Source organism: Drosophila eugracilis, unplaced genomic scaffold, assembly GCF_018153835.1.
Source record: "Drosophila eugracilis isolate 14026-0451.02 unplaced genomic scaffold, ASM1815383v1 contig_367, whole genome shotgun sequence".
In the NCBI taxonomy this organism is placed as follows: domain Eukaryota; kingdom Metazoa; phylum Arthropoda; class Insecta; order Diptera; family Drosophilidae; genus Drosophila; species Drosophila eugracilis.
Window position 1 is genome coordinate 3,948,285 of NW_024573224.1, and position 19,902 is coordinate 3,968,186.

The window sequence follows — 19,902 nt, forward strand, 5'->3', positions numbered from 1 at the left end:
AAATCTAAGACACATAAAAAGAAACCTTTTTCCTTTCATTTTCAAAAATATAAATTACAAATATTCTCTTATTTTCTTTTTTCTAGCCTGAAGCCGGGAAAGCTTCTTGGCTTCCGAATGTCAATTGTTTCTCATAAAATTTGTTTGGCAAAGAATTTTCTTGGCAGAAGCTTAGAATTTCTTTGGCCACTTAGCTGCCAAGTTTTCCTTTCCGCATCTAAGATGGCTTACCGTCCGTTGACGAAGTTATTAAACTTAATAACAAATGGGACAATTGAAAATAAAGTTTATTTTTGTATTGTGATGACTAGCTTAGTGAAGTTTCATATTCTTTGTTTTAACAACACTGACTTTGCAAGTCATCACCTTGATGAATTGGTCCTACTTGATGACTTGACTGATTGTTAATATTTCCGCGAAAACTACCACTTCAACTTGACATTTGATATGGTTTTATGCTCCGTTCATACCAAGCTTCTGATGGACATCAGTCAGACGTCCGACCCTTGCTCTTGTTCAACCTTCATCCTTGTCTCTCTGGCAAAAAAAAAAAAAAAATGGGAAAAGAAAAACTTAAACTTCCGCTTTCGCATTTTATATTTTCGTCCTTTTCGCTTGGCTCGTTGAGAGCTGGTTTTGTTGCGCTTTACCTATCAACTGTGCAGATTTTCCACTCACTCTGTCCCTTTCCTCGGGGGATATCGTCCGACCCTCGAAGGGAAATGCAATTTACAGCAAAAAGAATTGACTTTACCCCGTAAGCTGTTAATGCTAGTCTCTCTTTCACTAGCCAAAGCAAAAGCAAAAGCAAAAACAAAAACAAAAAATAAATAAATAAAAAGACAACTTAATTTCCTAGTTAAACGTAGTTGAAGTTGTTGCTCGTGTTTTTCGTCGTTATCTTTAGCTTTTTACCCTGTAATAGACTTTAGCTGATCTAAAAACTTATAATTGACCCTATTATAATCGCATTTCCTTTTCCCTTCTGCTCTTTGTCTCTTGCAGGTCAGTATCGGAGATGAACGCCACTTCTCTATATGCCGGGTAAGCCATCGGTCTTAAGCTTAATTATGTCCATTTATTATTAAATATATATACATGAATGAGTATAAGGGAAAGGGTCACTGAGAGCGGCCGTCGTAGTGGTTTTAAGCCCTGATCGAATTATTCATACATTGTGATTGACTCCCAGCCATAAAATCTGCTTTCACCTTCCACGGGATTAAATTCATTTTCGTTTCATTATGTTGAGGGGTGAGGGGGAGTAAAACTTTAAAAGCAAAAATTCAAATAAAAATTTAATCAAACTTTTGCCGAGGGGCTTGGCGTGGAGTGAAGTGGCTGCCCAAAATGAATGTGATGGGTTTAAGCCAGTTTGAACTTGGTTCTGGCTTTTGGCAGCTCATGCGGCCTTTATAATTGGCATATAAAATAAAAACCGAAACAAAAGTTTAGCCCAGCTCCCGAGGGAAAGTAAAAACATTGAAGTTGAGTTTTGAGGAGCATTTGTTTAAAGTTCGAGTGGCCATAATATTTAAATACGTTGCCTTAATGAATTCTAAAGTAATTGTTAGGTAGCAGATGACATTTTGGCTTTAAAGAGAATACAAAACTTAACACATTTCTCTGTTAAAAGTTCAAGCAATCATACAACCATTTCATGCTGAAAACAATCAAACAATTAGTGTAAATCGACGGGTTTATTTGATTATTCCTTCTGCATATATATTTATTTTTAAGCAATAAAGAAAAACGTTTCGTTTATAAATTGCTTAATTTTTTTCCCCAAGTGCTTTGTTCGTTAACGTATTCGTATGCGTATGTGACATGAAATGGAATACAAACTCATGTATAAAAATCCGAGTAAATAAAAAAAGTGACACAGAAAAGGGGAAGAACTGGGGATGTGAAATGCCAACAAACGGCAGAAATTGCGGTGGGGAAAGTTTGTGGAGCTCAGAGTGGAACTCACAGCAGCCCTGTGGCATATGCACATTTTGTAGCACAATGTTTGCCCCCCCGAAAAGAGGGAAGACCAGGGAGTTGAGATGAGGCACATGGTGGGGTCACCGAATGTCATTGTTAAAAGTGACGGAGGTTCTCTTCCTTTTGCTTTTCCTGGGACAGTACAGAGATGCAGTACAGTTAAGGAATGCCAAAAATCGCATTGCTCGTTCAATGAATTATAATGTAAAGTCGTTCGTTCAAACTGCATTGTGTTGGTCGTTGGGAATACCAGTGGTTGGCAAGTCGGGATCTTTGCTTAACACAAAAGGGTAGAAAAAAGCCAAAGAAATCTACCATATGCGGGTGTATCAGTCTCCGAGAATGACTGTCAAGCTTAATGGTAAGTAAAGTAACTTTTCCGATTTTATTGTGGATTTTATGGGCAACGATATATATTTATTGAGAGCGTTGAGTTTTCTCTTTCGTCTGGTTGGACAACTGATTATTTTTATGAACTATTACAAATGATTTTCAGTCTGCATAGCATATTTTCTGCTGTAATAATGACTTCCCTTAAAGTTTCCCTTATTTCTGACCAGTCCCTGCACTTTACCCATGTCACACATGGCGTATGCTTGATTAATTTTCATTACCTTGCGAGCAGAAAGCAGTAGAAAAAGGGCGTTGTGGAAAATGTAAACAAAAGACCTAATTTAATTACCATACTCTGCAAGGGCTATTCAAGTTTAACCAAGTTTTGAGGCGTTTCCCATTAAGGTTATGTTTCCGTTAAAGTCTTTTCAAGTTGGCTGAGAGTAAACTTTTTTATGGCCAACTACAAGGCGTCGGCTTGGCCAATTAAAATGCCAAGAATTCTGCTGACTTTGTTGTTGCCAACGTGATGCGTGTGTGTAAGAGTGAGTTAATTTATTTAGCAAGCAATTGGCACGTAAGGGGTTAATTGTCAGCCAGTCAGCAAAATATATACTCAGCTCGAGTTTATCGATTGTACATAACTTGCACATGTTGTTCCTTAGCCCAAACTTTTCGCCTTAACACCCTACTCGGACGCCCTTTTCTGTGCCATTTTCCTCACTATTTTGTTGATTCTTGAGTTTTCCTTAACTGCGGGCTTCGTTTTCTTGAGTTTCATTAAAGCAAAGATGGCTGGCCTTTTGCCTTTTGTTTGTTTTAAATTTAAATTAAAAATCACTCATACGCACCATCTGACAGACACAGAACCGACAGCTGCGGGCCGCTCATTGTGAACAAGAAATTAAAAGCAAAATAAATAAAATGGGTAAAATGAGAGTACTATCCACATTCTCGTATATTGCACAAATGTCAAACACCTGTCCAAAGCCACTATATAATGGTATATATATATATATAAAATTCATTTTAAAAGCAAGCAATCAAAGTGTCCAGACTTCCCAACAGAGTTCACCCGGTTTCCTCCTCGTTCAATAAAAGCTTAGAAAAGAGTCGGGCCACAGAATTTTTAAAAGCCCCTTCCAACCGTTGGCCAGCAATTAAGCCAGTTTGTAACAATAAATTTCAGTCGCTGGCAACACGAGGTGTTTGCCAACTGTTCACTATATTGACTTTCAATTTGGGCCCCGGTCACTTGGTTGGGCTTTATTTTTAGGCCCTCCCCTTAAAGGGCAACAATGCAGCAGTTTTCAACTCAAATGGGAAAGTGATACCTTTTGCTATATTGGAAACTAAATGGAAAAAAGTTTTAGTTTGGAAATGTTTAAAAATGTGATAAAAATTAGAATTCGACATTTTTAGTTAATATTTTACTCAATCATTTATTCATTTTGTGAAGACATTAATCTGAACTAAAGTTTGTAAACTAATTGGGCCAATCTGAGATTTAAAATATTCAAAAATATAGTTAAAAATTTATTAAAAAACTTTGTCAAATATTTAAACTTCCACATTCAATATCTGCCTTCGATTTTCCAACGTATAAAGATGGAGTCCATCTATTATAGATTACATTTCTGCTCTCAATAGATTTACAAACATTTGCCAATTGGCAAACAAATGCCAAATAAATCAAAATCAAACAAGAGAACTGCAGCCCCTATGAAAAAAGAAACCGAACCCCAAAGGTGCCCTTAAAAACTTGTTCCCTTGGCCGCTTTACAATCCAACCTCAGTTCAGGTAGCTACCCCTCCTTCACCCACCACCAGCTCACCTGGTTTTCCACCTTACCCTCAAGCCCCCCCCCCGCTCTGAACCTTCTCCTACCAATGCGCTTGTACAAACACGTAATCGAATAATCCAATTTGTTTGCGCAAAAACTGAAACTTTTTCATAGGGCTTCACGTTGACGACGACGACGACGCGCTGTGACTCACACCCACCGACCTCAACCTCGTCTTTTGAGCTAATTGTTTGAGTGAGTTTCGGATATAAGAGCACCACGAAAAACCTGAAAAGTCCTTGTTCCATTCGTTATTGTCTGCAAAATGATGTAATTGTTACCAGCTAGTTTGATTTGATAGTTACCTCAACTTGCAAGTGGTTGGGGGTTGGTTTTCGGGGCGGCTTTTCAGGGATTTATTACCAGTTTTCGGCTTAACGCAATGAACATGAATATTTTTGTTCATTTGCATGAATATTAAAGCTAAAGTTATTAAAGTTTCATAGAAACATTTCGTAGAAGGAATATCTTAGATCCTTATCTGGACAATTTCCTGAAAATAAATCCTCCTCCTTAAACTGTTTCCAGAAAATTTCTATATAACTATAAAACTATACCCGCTATCCATTGTTTCCAACTATTTTCCTTTCATTAAGTGGATAACATTAGTTCTACTTATATCTGGAAGCATTGAATTCACTTCCATTGAAATCCTTTCTACCAACTAATCCTTCTTTCCCCCCACTTTGCACTTTCCATTGTTTTCTGCGTTTTGCCTTTAATCAACCTTTTGTTTCATTCACTTTTGTGGTTTGGGCAACTGTATCCAGCAGACTGACCTTTCAATTAAATAAACGTTCCGTTGGTCACCTAACCGAGGACCTCCAACAGTGTGTGTTGACAACGAACCTCCAACGGAACCTCCCTTACAACCACCACCCATTAGCTCCAACAATTTTCCACCTCTCAAGGCCACCTGCTGTTGCTGTTGTCGGGCATCTTTTCACACCCACATGGAAGCTACGGTTTTTTCCTTTCTTTTTTTTTGCCACAGTCTTGTCAAACATTGGTTGCCCTCCATTCAGCTTCAGGTTCCCTTTTAGTTTCAGCTCAGGATTTGTGTCCCAAATTCTCTTAAAAAAAGGTTACATTTACAAAGATACATTTTGGGCTTATGATAGTTTAATTACTGAGGTTTACATCTCAAATGTATATCTTTTAATTGCTTAAAAAATGTTACAGTTTTATCTTTAAGTAAATACAACAATTTTCATGAGTTTTCTTCTATTAGTATCTGAAGGATATTATTGGTCTCAAACCTATTATAGTTGTAAATCCCAGATTTCCCCCAGTGCTCCAGCAACAGCAGCAGCTTTTGTTTCGCTGGGCTGCCAATACACGTCAGTTTCCCAGGAAAGCAGAATGCTCTTGGTTTTCCCCCAAAGATGAGCAGATGAATAGCTTGGCTAATCCGGCTGCTTATTACTGCAAGAAGAGCTGCTTGTGGGCAAAGTAATATGCGCTTTCAGCCGGAGACAAACAGCTGGAAAACTTATCCCTCCATTTGGGGTGGGTGGGTGCGTGCGCCGGAAGCCATTTGCGGGTTAAGGGGCGGTAGCAGCTCAGGTGGGCTGGCGAGCAAACGGAAAGAGGTAACCGGAACGGAAGCACGGAACGCGACACTTTATGACTGCTTCCAAGGGACTTGCACTCAGTTCGGTTTGATGTGCTGCCAGTCCAAAAAAGAACAGACAGACAGTCACAGCAGTCTTAGTACACGGAAAATGTTTTAGATTTTGGATAAAGCAAAGTAGGACTGCCTTTCTTTATAAATCATAGATATATATGTTATATTTATACCCATTTCCTTATCAAGAACTATTAAAATAAAACAGAGAGAAGTCGAAATTTATGTCTTTTTTATGGTTTTTTGAATTGGCTTTGAATTAAATGTTGTTGAATATTACTTTTGGTTTAAGTTCATATATTTTTATAGCAAAAATAATATTTCTTTCTGTGCACTGGTAGGGATACTTCCCTACACCACCCCCTGTCAATTTCCCACCCTTTTGGTAGGAATTAGGAATGCATTGTCTGAGGGCTCAGCTCAGTTTTCCGTTCGGGTTTTTCAGCTCAGTTTTGCTGCAGTTTGTGCGTCAACTCTTTGGCTCAAGTGCGGGCCACATTTCATAGGCTTCCCAGAGTAACCTACCACCCGCCAACCGCTTCTCCACCCACCTCGATTCTCACCCCTTCGCTGGAAGACGCGACACAAATTAGCCATCTTTTCTGCCTTCTTTTTTTTTGCAGTCTTTCCATTTTGGCTGAGAACATTTTCAGTTTGCTTTGCAGTGCACAACTGGCAACAGTCGACTCGGCTTTTATTCGATTCGTTTTCCACTCCATTCTTTTGTCTGGCCGTAAGGAAAATAATCAGACCAAGTTAACCAACGAAAAAAGATTTAATTCTCAAAGTCTCAAAGTGAATCTCTTGGCTTGTCTCAGGCTAATTCAATTATTATTGCTGCTGCAAGTGAGAGAACTTAAACGAATGACTGCAAATTCGTTTTGGCCAGCCAGTGAAGGGGAAATATTCAATTCAGTGCAAACATTAATAATCAATTTAAAAATATTCATAGTTCTGTGGTTATGAATTATTTAGAGACCATTTTGTGGTAAGAAAAATATGGAAGTAAAAAAGAAACCTATAAATAACAAACTATCTACCATAATGTGATACAAATTAAGCGCATTCAATGAACAAACTAACTTTGTAAAGAAATTTCCTTAAAAATACATCAAAGTTTTCATATAAATTTAAATCGCATGGAAACAAAAACTATAGAAACAATGTTGTAAAGTTCATGTAATTTATTTTAATATTTTCATAGCTCTTCCTTTAGTCATGGAAAAACGTTCGCCTAAAAGTAGGCAAGGAGAAAGACAAGCTGGCAAGTTCAGCGAACACATTTTGTATGCAATTTCTTGGATAAATGAATTCAAATAGACTTGACTTATTACAAGAATGTTCTAAATAAATATTGCCTTCGCTTTTTTTCTATTAACTCTAGAGAATGTTGAACGGAATATTTGTATTGCTTTTGCCAATATTTGTTCACGTAATTTGCTATGGCAGCCATCCGCAGCTGCCAAGTTTTTATCGTTGTTGTGCCCTTTGGCCAATTGTTGGCTGTTCACTCAAATGATGCGTAAAAATCACATTAGCGGCAGCCGTGCGACATTTTGGCCAGAACCAAGGTCTCAATGCCCCCGAAGTGTGCTATATCAGCCGGTGGAGTGTGTTCTACTGCCCTGGCCAATTAAACCTTGACTTGTGAGCAAAGCCAAGTTTTAGAATTTATGTTAGCAGAAGGCCAGATGAAATTTTAATGGGACTCACGAGAAGCTTTTCTTTGTTTTTCCTTGAATTTCCTTCTGGCCTCGGTATATTAGGCAAGTTTAGTAGGAACTTCAGGCTTATTCTTCAGTTTATTTTTCGCAAAAGTGGATGATATATTTCCTACAACAAAAAGTATAATTGTTGAAATACATACATCAATGAACTCCTAATAAAATTCTCTTTAAAACTGCATTCAAGCCTAAAAATTTGTATTTTTGACACATTTTGACAAGAAAACGTGATGTAACCCTTTGTCAAACAAGCAAAATTTGGTAAAGATTTTTGTTTTCAAAAACTGATAGGTATCGTTAGTCATGGTCATTGGTTGCTCAAAAGAGTATGTTGATTTTTTAGATACAGCCGAGAAAGCACCCAAGAAATCAGATTTAATATGATAATCATTAAATAAAGTCCTCTTATTTTTACGTTACTTTTAAAAGATATTTACTAAATAAATAAGAGAAGAAAAACGTCATTTTATACTTTAATTTTTCTCTGAGCTCTCTCGTTAAAGCGGATTACTTTTTGGGCTTACATACGTATTTTTTTGGGCATACCTATTTCTAGTTGATTTTCCAGACTGAACTACAGTCGGGTCTTGTGTTCGTTCTTATATTTCCTGCATGGATGTTTTCATAAATTTTACTCCTTTTTTTTTGCTATTTTTACTGCCTGGGACTGGCATGAAAAGCATTTTACACATGGCAGCATTTTTTAATTTTGCCAGCCGGCTTTTAGAAATGGGACAACACCAACATACACACACACACACATACACATGTTTCAATGTATACAAGTATGTGTGTAGTACACATGCACTTACTAATTAGAAATAAAAACGCGAACTGCACTTGCATTTTGCTCATTACGTTCTCTCAGCCATTTCTCTCTTTATTTATTTGTGCCACCCTCTTTTTCCGAGCTGACATTTTGTGCTAAAACATAGGGTGGCTGGTCGTTTGTTTCAAAATAATAGACACCCTGTCTTTGGGCCAAGAATTCCCTAGAAACGTTGGCCAAATCACCGCCCATGGTCTGGTTAGTTCCAGTATCCATTGGACAACGATGGAAGCGGGTCAACTGCTGCCATTCACCGGCTGGACAGCCACGGGCTAAGAAGCCCGTATTGCGATCCCTTAAGAGACTTTCGGCAAACAGCATAAAGGCCCTCCAATGGCTGCATTCATGCCAAAAACAACCTGGTTGCTGGCTGCCCCAATTGGCATAGAAATCCACATGACCCAGGGGTCGATCGAAGCCATAGCTGCCCACACTGGTATGCAGCACCTCCACATAGTCGGCATCCTCGGCGGTCAAACGCTCCATTGGCTTGGCATACCGAAAGAAGGGCAGTGCCGGATCCAAAGCTCGGATCATCCGTAGACGTCCAGTTTGCAGATGTTTTCCTATCAATCCTGCCACATGGGCTCCCATGCTGAATCCAACTAGCTGAAGATCCTCAAAGCGCAATCCCGCCTCCTGGTGCAGAAAGTCCACAAATTTGGCCAAAACCTGACCCACCGGCTTGACCCTGTAACTGGCCGTTATATAGTCAGCGATGGCTCCACGTCCCCAGTCCACGGTGAAAATGTTGTAGCTAACATTTTTCAGATCAAAATAGGCGGGTAATAGGGCACTGTACATGTTAGCATTGGCGTTGCCCAACCATCCGTGTATAAGGATCCTAGAAAATATCACAAATATTTTTAAAATTTAAATTTAAGAAGATTTTCCAATTTCCCAAAATCTCTTTTAAAGCTCCTGAAAATGCCATATTGCCGAGAGCCTTTTAAGCCCGAAAAATGGCTCTGGAAATGGCTCTGGAAAATCGTTGATAATAGTCGTGTTGCTTTCCACCAACAGCACTCACCGTGTGGGATTGAAGGGATTGAAGCGCGACCGACGCAACGAGGCGGCATCGTAGAGATTCACCTGTTCGCTGATGACCCCCATTTGACCGCCCACCAACTGGCCCTTGTTCATCACATTTAGGCCAAAGGCGGCGGTCAGCGTGTTGCCCACGACCTGCTGGAATAACCGGCGATGAGGTGATGCCTTCTCGGATTTCGTTGGTCCTGTCTGCCGGTTGATGATGTCCTCCGGGACGTGGGTGTGCAGGTGAAAATAGGTGTGATGTTCGGCATTGTACAGCAATTTGTAGTCAGTCTGCAGGCGGAGTAATTGCTGTTCAACCGAACTGGGCTCGTTGGCCAAGTTATGTCCCTGCTGCTCTGGCTTCTTCTCCTGCACCGACTGCTCATCCAATATTGGCAGCAGGCTGGGACTCATTAGGCCAGACGACATCAGTGGCATTTGTGTGTCAAAGTTGTAGTTCGTCTGCCACCGCTCACCGCCCCGATTTCTCATCCGCATCATCATTGTTCTCATTCTGAGGGCACTTTCCACTTCATTTGTCACTTTTACTTGCACTGCGGGTCTTGGATTCGTCTTTGCCACCGCCTCCTGCAATTGATTGTTGTCTGCAGCGGCATTATAGCCCTCAGACCCAGCCCTATAATCAGACGCTTTCAGCTTTGCTGCAGCGAGCCACAAACAAACTGGTGTCATCGAAATGAAAGTGCATTAGGCTCGAAACTGTGCAACTAGACCAATTCGCAAATGAGTAAGGTACACAGTGGGAAAAATAGGAAATTAAGGAAGGCAAAAAGGAGGTCTGGAAAACCTTTACTAAAACACAAGCTAATGTTTCTTGGATCTATAAAACTGTTTCAGTTTTAACCACAAAACACTTTCGTCGCTTCTTACAGAACTATTAAGCAGTTTACTGAATATTTTCTCTCCGTGTACATTACTAATGCTCCAGCAATTTTTGATGCTGTTGATGATGATAGTCACCTGCCTGCAAAACGAACACCAAATGCACAGCTTTTTCCATTTTTCGGATATCGGTTCTTTCCTCTCCGAACTGGGATTTCAAACTGAACTTAACTCAACGAAAGCGAAGCATTTAGCTGTATATTTGTTAAACATAATTTTTCGGCTTATTGATATGCAGAACTTCACACTTTTTCCCACTCTCAACTTCATTGATTTCTTCTTAACGAGAGGTAATTGTTAATGCCTGAGTTGGAAGGGAATTACTGGGAGAGTGCTCTCCCATTAGCCTCTAATCTGTTGGGTCAACAAAAGTTCTGGCCGTAAGTGGACGCAGACGGAGGCAAGACCAAGGGGAATCTGTGCCACTGACCAAGTTTCTTGCTATTTAGCGCAAAATGAGAGGGAGTAAGAGGGAAAGATTTATATTTTTTGGGATAGGTCAATAAACGGGCTGAAAATATTTGTAAAAAAAATGTTGTTAAATAACTTAAATTATTATCTTATTTGTTATGAGTTATACAAGTTAATAAGGGATAATATTTTTAAATGAAATGCATTTAAATTTATGTTCCTTATCAAACCGCCTGCAGCCTTTCGAGCTTTTGAAGCTTAACTTAAACCACAACCATATGAAAGCTGACTGAAAATAACGCGGTCCGATTATACTTTCCCTTTGAGAAAACTATGGAGAGATTTTCAATATTTCTTTGGCTGAGAGATATTTTAAATATATATAATTTCTTGAAAATGTAATAAATTAATATTCATAAAAAGAAGATGTTAAAAACCTAAAAAGTCTTTAAATATTTACACATCTTTGGGGTTATAAAATCTAAAATATTTAACATTTAATACACCAAGTATCTCAATCTCGCAATTGCCTTTTAACCATAAATCCACAAAATTTTCATATGCCTGCTGCAAAAGCATACTAATCGAAATTTTGCACATTTGTTTTTTTGTTTACTTTGCAGGTAAGTTCACATATTTCCGCGAATTCCGCCCACCGGAAGTGGCGGTCGCCATTTTAACGACATCCGGCGCGTGCATTTCTTGCCTGCGAAATAAGAAACAACGTCAACGACGACGACGACAACGTAGGACCTGCTTCAGGACATTCAGCTGTTTTCCTTTGGTTTTATCGCCGATCGCAAAACGTGACGAAAACAACGAGAAAATCGTGTGTTGCAGGGGGTAGAGCCCTCAGGCAGCAGCAGGGAAAGATAAACGAAGGTAACCATATCTCAGAAGTCCGCACTCTTATCGGGATTATATATACGAGTATATTGAATATGATGTCACGAAGGAGCAGTAGCAGCAGCAGCAGCATGCGAGGACATTTCAATTCGTCCTCCGCACCCCTTCAAATCAACTTCTACTCCTCCCCCTCGAATAGATGATGATGATACAGCACAAGTTCAATGTACAATCTTTTGCACTTGGATTTTTGCATTTGCATTTTTTGCAGCCATCAGGCCATTGTTGTTGTTCTTGCAATGCGACGACACTCAGACAGGATTTGTTTTCAATAGAAAAAGAGAGAGAGAAAGAGAGTGAGAGATCGGGGTGGGGAGGGTATAAAAAACAATAACGCGACAATAATCGATTAAAAACAGCGACTGGAAAAGGAACTCCGGCAGTCTGAGCTTTGTTTGCCATTTACTTTATGGCCGCAAGCTCAAAAATGTCACTCGAGTGACTTTTATTACAAGGATATTCAGACTGTTTGAGGATGTGGAGTATATGGTTGAGTGTGGGATATGCTAGTATCCCGTTCTGTAGACTATTTGCCCGCAAAATACTTGAGCCGGTCTTTGGTGTCAGCATTTACCAGACGAGTGTGCACCCTTCATGTGTAGGCGGGTATATCTCATCATCATCCGCCCGCAACCCGCATTCCGCTTAGCCCTAAAAAAAAGAAGCATTTTCTCAAGTGCCACTTGTCGCACTGCATCCTGCGAACATAAGCAGGATGCGTCGCCTCAAAGCTGCTGACTCAGCCTCAGCGTATATGCCCTTTGTGGGTAAACAATGAGCGGCATAAACGAATTTGTTACATCAGTTAAGGCTGAGTGAGATTGTTGACATCAAATTTGATGGCAGCCAAAGGAAGTATCTCTTCAAATTGTTGATTAGAATGTGAATTATGGCGGCTGTTTAGGATTAGTGGATATATTTTGCTAGCTTGCATGTTAGTTTTAATATATGGATTTGATTTTATTGATATTTTCTGTTTTCTGGTAAGAAATTTAAATTAATTTGAAAAAACTTGCACGAACAGAATCTCACAAGGAATTTCTTTGCTTGATGGAAACTATCTTTTATTATTTAAGATTTGTAAAATAATATTTTGTAAAAATAGTAGCAAACGAAAGGAACAAAATCCTTTCTTGAACAGAAAACTTAAGAAAGGTTTTCTACAGATAGAAATTCAATAATTTTCTGCAGCATTTGAGATTGATAACAGACATCTGTTAGGTCTCTGTTAAAATGTATCCTTCTTATACTTTATCCGTTGGCGGATAGCACAGCTTTCATGAAAAGCTTTTAGGAAAGCTTTTATACTCTGATTTATTACATGTCCTGGATGTAAGTTCTTCGAACCGGAAACTCATGTCTCTATCAGGAAAAGCTCTAAGCATAAGCTTTAAATTATATCCACAGGATGTGTGCTTTTCTGTGAGCTTTCACAGGCATATGTCTTCTTTAGTTCATTACTATTACAGTTATTAGATTTCCTTTGGGCTATTGGACAAAATATAAATGCAGCTGTTCTATATTTTCAAGTATTATTATGTTTATTAGGAAATAGCCTAAGGACTACAAGTTTTTTCTTTGCCATTTTATCTTTTATTACAGGATACTTGAACTTTAGCCTTAGATGTAATTATGTCAATTGCCAGATTTCCGTTTAAGACTCTCTCTCTACTGAGCTTCTTAGCTAACTGCTTCTATTTACAAGCATCCTGTTTGTTAATTTCCCAGAGAGGACTGAGTAGCTAGAGGAATTTCCGGCTCTACAGAGTCCTTCAGACGGCAAAGTGGTCACTTGCCAACGATGTCTGGTTTGTCTGACAACCTCAAGTGGTGTCTTCTGAGGCGCTTTCACCCTTGCTCCTTGCTGGCAGTGGCTACCTTTCTTTGGCTTTCACCTGCCTTCGGTATTGTATGCAAATGAGCAAAGCATCTAGGTTGCGGCCTATGACTCCTGGCCAACTGTCCTTGCCACATACTTGTTGAAGGATGCTTTTCGTAATTCGAGACTGACTTTCTATGGGGCGCTGGCCCCACTTTTGTCACACCTTTTAATTAGCAAAATTATACTAAAAGCAGGACAAGTTTTTGTAAGCAATATGTGTGTTTTGTGTGTTGGGATTGTGACACTGAGGAAAATAACTTCACTTCTCTACTCTGAAACTTTTATAATTGTGATCTAAAAATAACCATCAAGAACCAGGATGTTAAAGAGGCATCAGTTTATTACAAATTTCCTCAAATATTAACAAAGTAAAGGTATAAGTTGTTAGTACACAAAAATAGTTTCCCGGATTGGCATTGATCTTCCATGTAAAGTTACAATTTCTCTCAGTGCAGTTGCCCATTTCGATGCTGTCATTCTGCTGTGTAAGAGAGCGAGAAAAAAGGGAGCAGCAGTTGCCGGGTTCTCATTTCCGAGTGGCTTGACTTGAAAGCATTTTTCCGGCTGCAGGTCCTTGATCCCCCATACCCCCACCCCTCTTGCAATCTCCTCCCCCTCTGTCTTATATGTGTGTATATTTTTTTTGTGTAATGCACTTTCAAGCACTTAATAAGCTCACAAAAGCACCGACAATTTGCATGCGGATGTGGGTGGAGGACATCAGGCCGTCGGTGGTTACGGGGTAACCACTTACCTTAACCCTTCAGGTCTTCCAAGCATTTACATGCACAGCCAGTCTCGAAAGGACCCTTGCCCCAAGTATATATATATATATATATATATCCTTCTTATCCTTGCCAAATCCTCTACCATTTACGTCGGTTCTCTCTTGATGTCGTGTGCGTTTGTATGAGTTGAACGTTTACCTTTTCATCATATTTGAAGTGCACGAGTGCAAGTGCGTGTCCTGCTGAATCTCTCTCCCTCTCTATATATATATCCTTTTCTCTCTTTCTCTTTTACCCTTCTTTTTTGATGTGTGAATGTGGGTGTGCGTGTGTGTGTCTAGGTGGCAATGCCGGCTAACTTGGTTGGCAATTTTATTTTTAGGTCAACGTAATTTCCGCACTTTTTATCACCAGCTTCCGTTTATTTATTTTTTTAGAAGAGACTTTTTCCTCGTTTTTTGTTTTGTTATTGCAATTAATTATTTAAAAGGGTTAATTGTGAGTCCTTAAAATATAGGTTGCTTGACGTCATAGAAAAGATTTATGGGTATAAAAATCTGTCAAGTTTTTGACATGTTTATTTAGGGTGCGAAAAAATGTCATTGTCCTTAATCAGATGTGGAGTTTTGGAAGGATATCAATGGCTTGTCATTTATTTTAGTCCTTTACATTAAAGTTAATACATATTAAATAACAAAATGAATGAAATTGGTTTAGATTTGTCAACCTTTAAGTCTCTACAAATAAATAGCTACAATTTATACAAAAAAGTTACTAAAATCATACAAAATTTGTTAGAAATATTAAACCAATTAACACATTTTGCAATAATTTAGAAAATCCTTGAGGAAAGTTTTCAAATGCAGGATGAGTAATCCTCCTCGAATTAAGTATTCCAACTCATTGCTTGCATGTCAACGGCGACATTTTCGTTTCATACGAAAAGCACTTCACTTCCGCCGGTGCATATTAAATTGCAGCAACCCTTAATCCTTAATCATGGCACAAGGATGCCGAGGCTGATGCAGATGCAGATGCAGATAATGATGATGAAACAATTTGGCTACCTCAAGCACAGCTAAGCGTTGTCAATTTGATGGGCACAACAAACGCTTAACCAATTTCGAAGTATTTAGGCAAAGTACACAGGACACAGGACACAGCTACACAGATACACACACATACATACAGCTGCCGAGAAACGCCCAAAAAGGCTTTGATCCTTACTGACAGAAACATAAACCCTACAATGATGAAATAGCAACAGCATGTGCAGCATGGCAGGCCGGCAAATGTGTTCAAATCTCACTCCCCTTTTTCATGGACTAATCCTGCCTAGCTAGGCCATTATCATCATCGTCATCAAAACTGCAGAAACGTGAGATTTTATGTAGAGTAGGAGAGATCAACCCTTAGCGGAGGATTTTGAGGTCGTTCTTTTCGGAACTGCATTTAAATGCCATTTTTCAGCTGTCCTTGCTGATGCCGCTGATGCTGCTGCTGCCCTGCCCTCAATCTCCCAATTCATCATCTTTCTTTGTCATCTTTTTGGGTTTATTTTTTGTTTGCTATTGGTATCCTTATGCAGGCCCCTTTACTGAGATAATGCATTGGGATTATATTTAGGGGTTGCTGTTGATAATGATGATGATGCTGCTCTGCTGATTCTGGTGCAACTTTGGGCATTACCCTGAACTTTTCCGGCTTTTCGGGTTGGCAACAATTTTCCGAGCACCAAAAAAAAGTGGGTACGCCTCTGCATCCCCTTAATGCCTTTCTTAAGCCCACCCAGGAACTCCCACGAAAACCGAGAAAAATCAGGGAGTGGTCGCTGCCTTTTTATTAGCTTTCTGTTAGAACTTTTTGGAAAAAGGAGTGGACAAAATCGAAAGGGCTTTCTTCTTTTTAAAACTAATAACTATAATTTTCCTAAACTAATTTTGATTAATTTTCCCAGCATTTTTCCTGTACAAAATGGGATTTATCCCTATATGCTGAATCTCTCTCTCGTTGCTCTCTCTCTAAGGATGCCTCTGTCCCTTTCTCTCGTTCTCTCAGCTTCTCGTTTGCCCTGCAGAATTTGCAGCATCCTGCTTATCCCTTTTTGGCCCGATACACACACACACACACACATATATATAGTATATATACATGTATATGTATCTGTATATACATTCACGTGCGTTGTGTGCGTGTGTGCGAGTGTCCTGTGCTGTGTGTGAGCTTTGAATTAAAAATGGAAAATTGATTTTTCCGGTTGCTCATATACACACACAATCGCAAATGGACGAACTGCTGCTGTGTTTGTGTGTGTGTGTTCTTGTGAGTGTGTTTTCCACATAGCCGGAAAAGAAAGCTTGGTGCGTTTTCCTCGGGTTTTCCTTGCCGCCACTCGTTGCTAATGACGCTCAACAATGTTAATGCCCCGACCCAGCAGTAAGCTATAAGATATAGTATTACAATACTGCTGTGACAGGACAATATCAATGGCAAGCGTCCGATTTTGTGGCATATATATATATATCCTTTTCCGATCTTGTAGCTTCTTCCTTTTTAATCTTGCAACACATTATTCACTAGCTGAAACACATTGGTGAGGGGGTGGCGGTTAATAGGTGGGGGCTATCCAAAAGGGATTTGGGTTAGTTTCTGGCCCGCTTTCGAAGTCCGTGTTATCCGTCATCGGTCCGAGAGAAATTGCACGTACGGAAACCCAAAGTTGACTGAAAGGCAGCCCAGGGTAGCGGCCACCATCGTCTCGATTTTCGTCGGCTTTCGTCCAAAATCCGAGGGTTGCGCGCGCACACAAATTCCAATTGCAAAATATATCTCCCCCGATTTCAAAGGGGGTTGCTTGCTTCCAGCCATCTCTTTTGCTCTACTCTTGCTTTCTCTTTCCCTTGGCTGGCACACACACAGCGGGATTTATGTCCCGCCGGTGGAAATGTGCTCTTCTACACAATTTTTTCGCTCGGTGTATACGGGCCGGCGCTTCTTTTTCAACGAGGGTGGTTGGTTACTTCCAGTCAGCTTCGCTGCTGCCTTCCAGTTCTAAAAAGACGAAAGCCACCCCCCTGTAAATCTCACATATACACATACACATATATGATATATAGACTTTTCCCAGAGCCGAGTTTATGCGGCGTTTTCCGTGGGCCCTCTGCACTTTGCCACAGTGCAAGTGCTTTTCATTTTCATGCCCCTCCCCCCGAGAAACGGAGACGCGTTTGGAAAAATCAAATGTAAAAACAATAAAGTTGCGCCATATGCTTTTAGCCCGAAAAAGAGTTGCCTCGTCCATCGCATTTTCATTTTGTGGCATTTTTCTCAATGAAAATATACAGCTCTCTCGCTCTTTGGTTTTTTCACTGAGCTGCAGTTTTGTGTCTCTACATAAATTTTATGCACTTGATTGTGGGTGGGCGAAAAATGCAGGGCAAAAAAAAACGAAGGACCGAAAACGACAGGTAAGGGTTTGGGAAATTGTTGGAGGCTTTGTGAAGAGGAAAGCCTTGCAATTTGTTTTTGGTCCTTCTCATGTTTTTTATTCTCCCCCACAACGACGATTGTTATTGTTGTTTCTGGCAACGGATCCGGTAAATTGCATTGCAATTTTTGGCCCCAGGGAAAACACTCAGACAGCAGGCTACAGTCCTGTGGATTGAGTTATTTTCAGATTGCAGTTTGTCATCGGATCGCCGGTTCGGATTAGAAAGTACTTTGTCCTGACAAGCTGCTTTGAGCTGGGTAGTCGTAAAAGGGCGGTTGGGGAATAGATTGGTGATTTCAGGTGCTCTATAAAATATATATATGTATCTGCGGAGGAAAGAGATTTACCAGCTTAAAAAAGGTTAAGAACTCTGAAGACTGCTAGGGCTTAAATCTAAAATCTTGTTCTGGTGTTAATAGGTTTTCGTTGTAGATTTAAAACTGGTTTAAAAATAGTAAGCAAATTATTTGTATGATTGACTAGATTGACTAGAAATGGAAAACACTGAAAGCTTTTTTTAGAATGTGATGACGATATGACATAGAATATATAATAATGTCCTTACTGTCATCCTAAATCTTCTTAAATTGATTTAATAGAATACTTAGCAGTTAATTTTCCTAGCTCTTATATTTACTTTTCCACTTATCCAACAAACTAGCTAACGATTGCTTGGCTTCTCTGGGTATTGCGTCTTAGGGAAAGTCCTAAAATATATCAAGTCACCTTTAAGTGCTTAATTTAATGTGTACGCCATCAGTTTTGGCGGGGAGGCCATAAAAAGTTGGATGATGGCTCGTGACCAAGCACCTTCCCCGCTGTTTATTTGACGCAATTAAAATGCGTGGTAGTATTATGGGAGCAGTAGGGGTTTCTATATGAAGAGGGGGAAAAGGGGACGCCAAGTTAAGTGCGCCTAATCGAATTACATATCGCGGCGGCGGCACTGGCAGCGTCGACGACTGCTGATGTCATCACCATCATCAACATAATTTTCGGGTTTTTCCCACACAACTTTCAGCAAATCCTTGCTATGGTCCCCTACCCCTTGGACCCCTCCTCTGACCCCACAAAAGGGCTTCTTTAGCATTCCATTTTTCTGGGTCAGTAGCCATAAAATTGACAGACGTCTTTCACACGGCAAAAAATATCCTGCAGACGACGTCGCTTTCGGAAAGTTCAACAACCGATGAAGGAAAAACCACACACAAACACACACGTGCAGGGTAGAAAACCCCACCCCAGGAAACAAAATGAAAATACCACCAGCCCACGACTCATGCCATCAAAGCTTACTTTTCAACATCTTCATTGAATTATTTTGCAATCTATTTTAATAAATTTCATATCCTTTGGCATTATTTCCCGTTTCCTGGGCCAAAAATCAATAACGCACATAACGCAGTCACGATTTGTTTTTGCCCACACACACACACACATCTACACACATGCGTTCCATTTGGCACACAAACAAAAAAATGTGGTCCCAATTTAAGGCCGAAAATTGTCCCAAGCAGCGACGATTTTTTTTCTTATTTAGGGATTTTTCTTTTCGACCAAAACTCTCCTCCTTTTTGGGTTTTGAGTGCAAAAGGCGCAGGCGCAATGGAAAATGAGCTTATATTTTGGAAATATTGGAAGGACGGAAGAAAGGAGGAGGGACGGCAGGACATGCAGGGGATGTCCACACAAAAGGTACAGCAATTTGCTAAGGGCATTATCAAAACATATTCATATTTAAGCGAGTTATTTATTTTGTTTTACTTAGTTACAACCGGTTGTCGTTGAGCTTCCATCTTTATGTCGTTGCTTGGCCTGAAGGGCTTTTTTAGTGTCCATAAGTTTCGAACACATATTAACTTATGTTTTTTCCTTAGAACTATATAGTTTGTTTGACTCTTAGATAAACATTTAATTTAAATTTGAATGAGTATAGGAGGTCCTTGAGCTATATCTACAAAAAAAAGTATACCAAATCATCTCACTAATATAGATCAATGATATTTTAGGGCAAAACACGCCCACCATAATACATTTTACACTACATTTTAACATCTTACATCAAGGACATTTTTACTTTACAAACCGAATGTTCAGCTATTAGCCGTCTGATGGCGCCACTGTTGCATTTGCTTGATGTTGCCAGACCTTAAACTTGCCAACGCGCCATCTGGCAGAGGTTAGACGCAGCTTTCCAAATAAAC

General features: G+C 39.7%; 2 protein-coding genes across 6 annotated transcripts in view; one reads left to right on the forward strand and one right to left on the reverse strand.

Moving 5' to 3' along the window:
* LOC108116604 (poly(U)-binding-splicing factor PUF60-B) overlaps window positions 1–19,902 on the forward strand; it is a 93,454-nt gene that overhangs the window by 63,346 nt on the left and 10,206 nt on the right. For 3 of the 5 annotated variants that reach the window (XM_041818795.1, XM_041818798.1, XM_041818796.1), the window contains one exon: window positions 1,006–1,044. The exons of the other annotated variants lie outside the window; for them this stretch is intronic. In XM_041818795.1, the coding sequence (XP_041674729.1) occupies window positions 1,006–1,044 (39 nt within the window). The remainder of the gene's footprint in view (window positions 1–1,005; window positions 1,045–19,902) is intronic. 5 annotated transcript variants of the gene reach the window in all.
* LOC108116605 (lipoprotein lipase) lies at window positions 8,318–10,514 on the reverse strand. Its single transcript, XM_017228565.2, has 3 exons — window positions 10,360–10,514; window positions 9,374–10,061; window positions 8,318–9,187 (listed from the first exon to the last, which is right to left on the reverse strand). Exons 1-3 carry the CDS (start codon window positions 10,397–10,399, stop codon window positions 8,395–8,397), a joined length of 1,521 nt encoding a protein of 506 aa, XP_017084054.1. The 5' UTR covers window positions 10,400–10,514; the 3' UTR covers window positions 8,318–8,394.

What these genes read in the sequence shown, in the direction of transcription:
- LOC108116605 (XM_017228565.2), bottom strand. Translation starts at nt 10,399, where the DNA reads ATGGAAAAAGCTGTGCATTTGGTGTTCGTTTTGCAGGCAG. An exon ending in GGTGTTCGTTTTGCAGGCAG is followed by an intron (nt 10,062 to 10,359) that starts GTGACTATCATC and finishes CGATGACACCAG; the next exon opens with TTTGTTTGTGGCTCGCTGCA. An exon ending in AATCCCTTCAATCCCACACG is followed by an intron (nt 9,188 to 9,373) that starts GTGAGTGCTGTT and finishes GATATTTTCTAG; the next exon opens with GATCCTTATACACGGATGGT.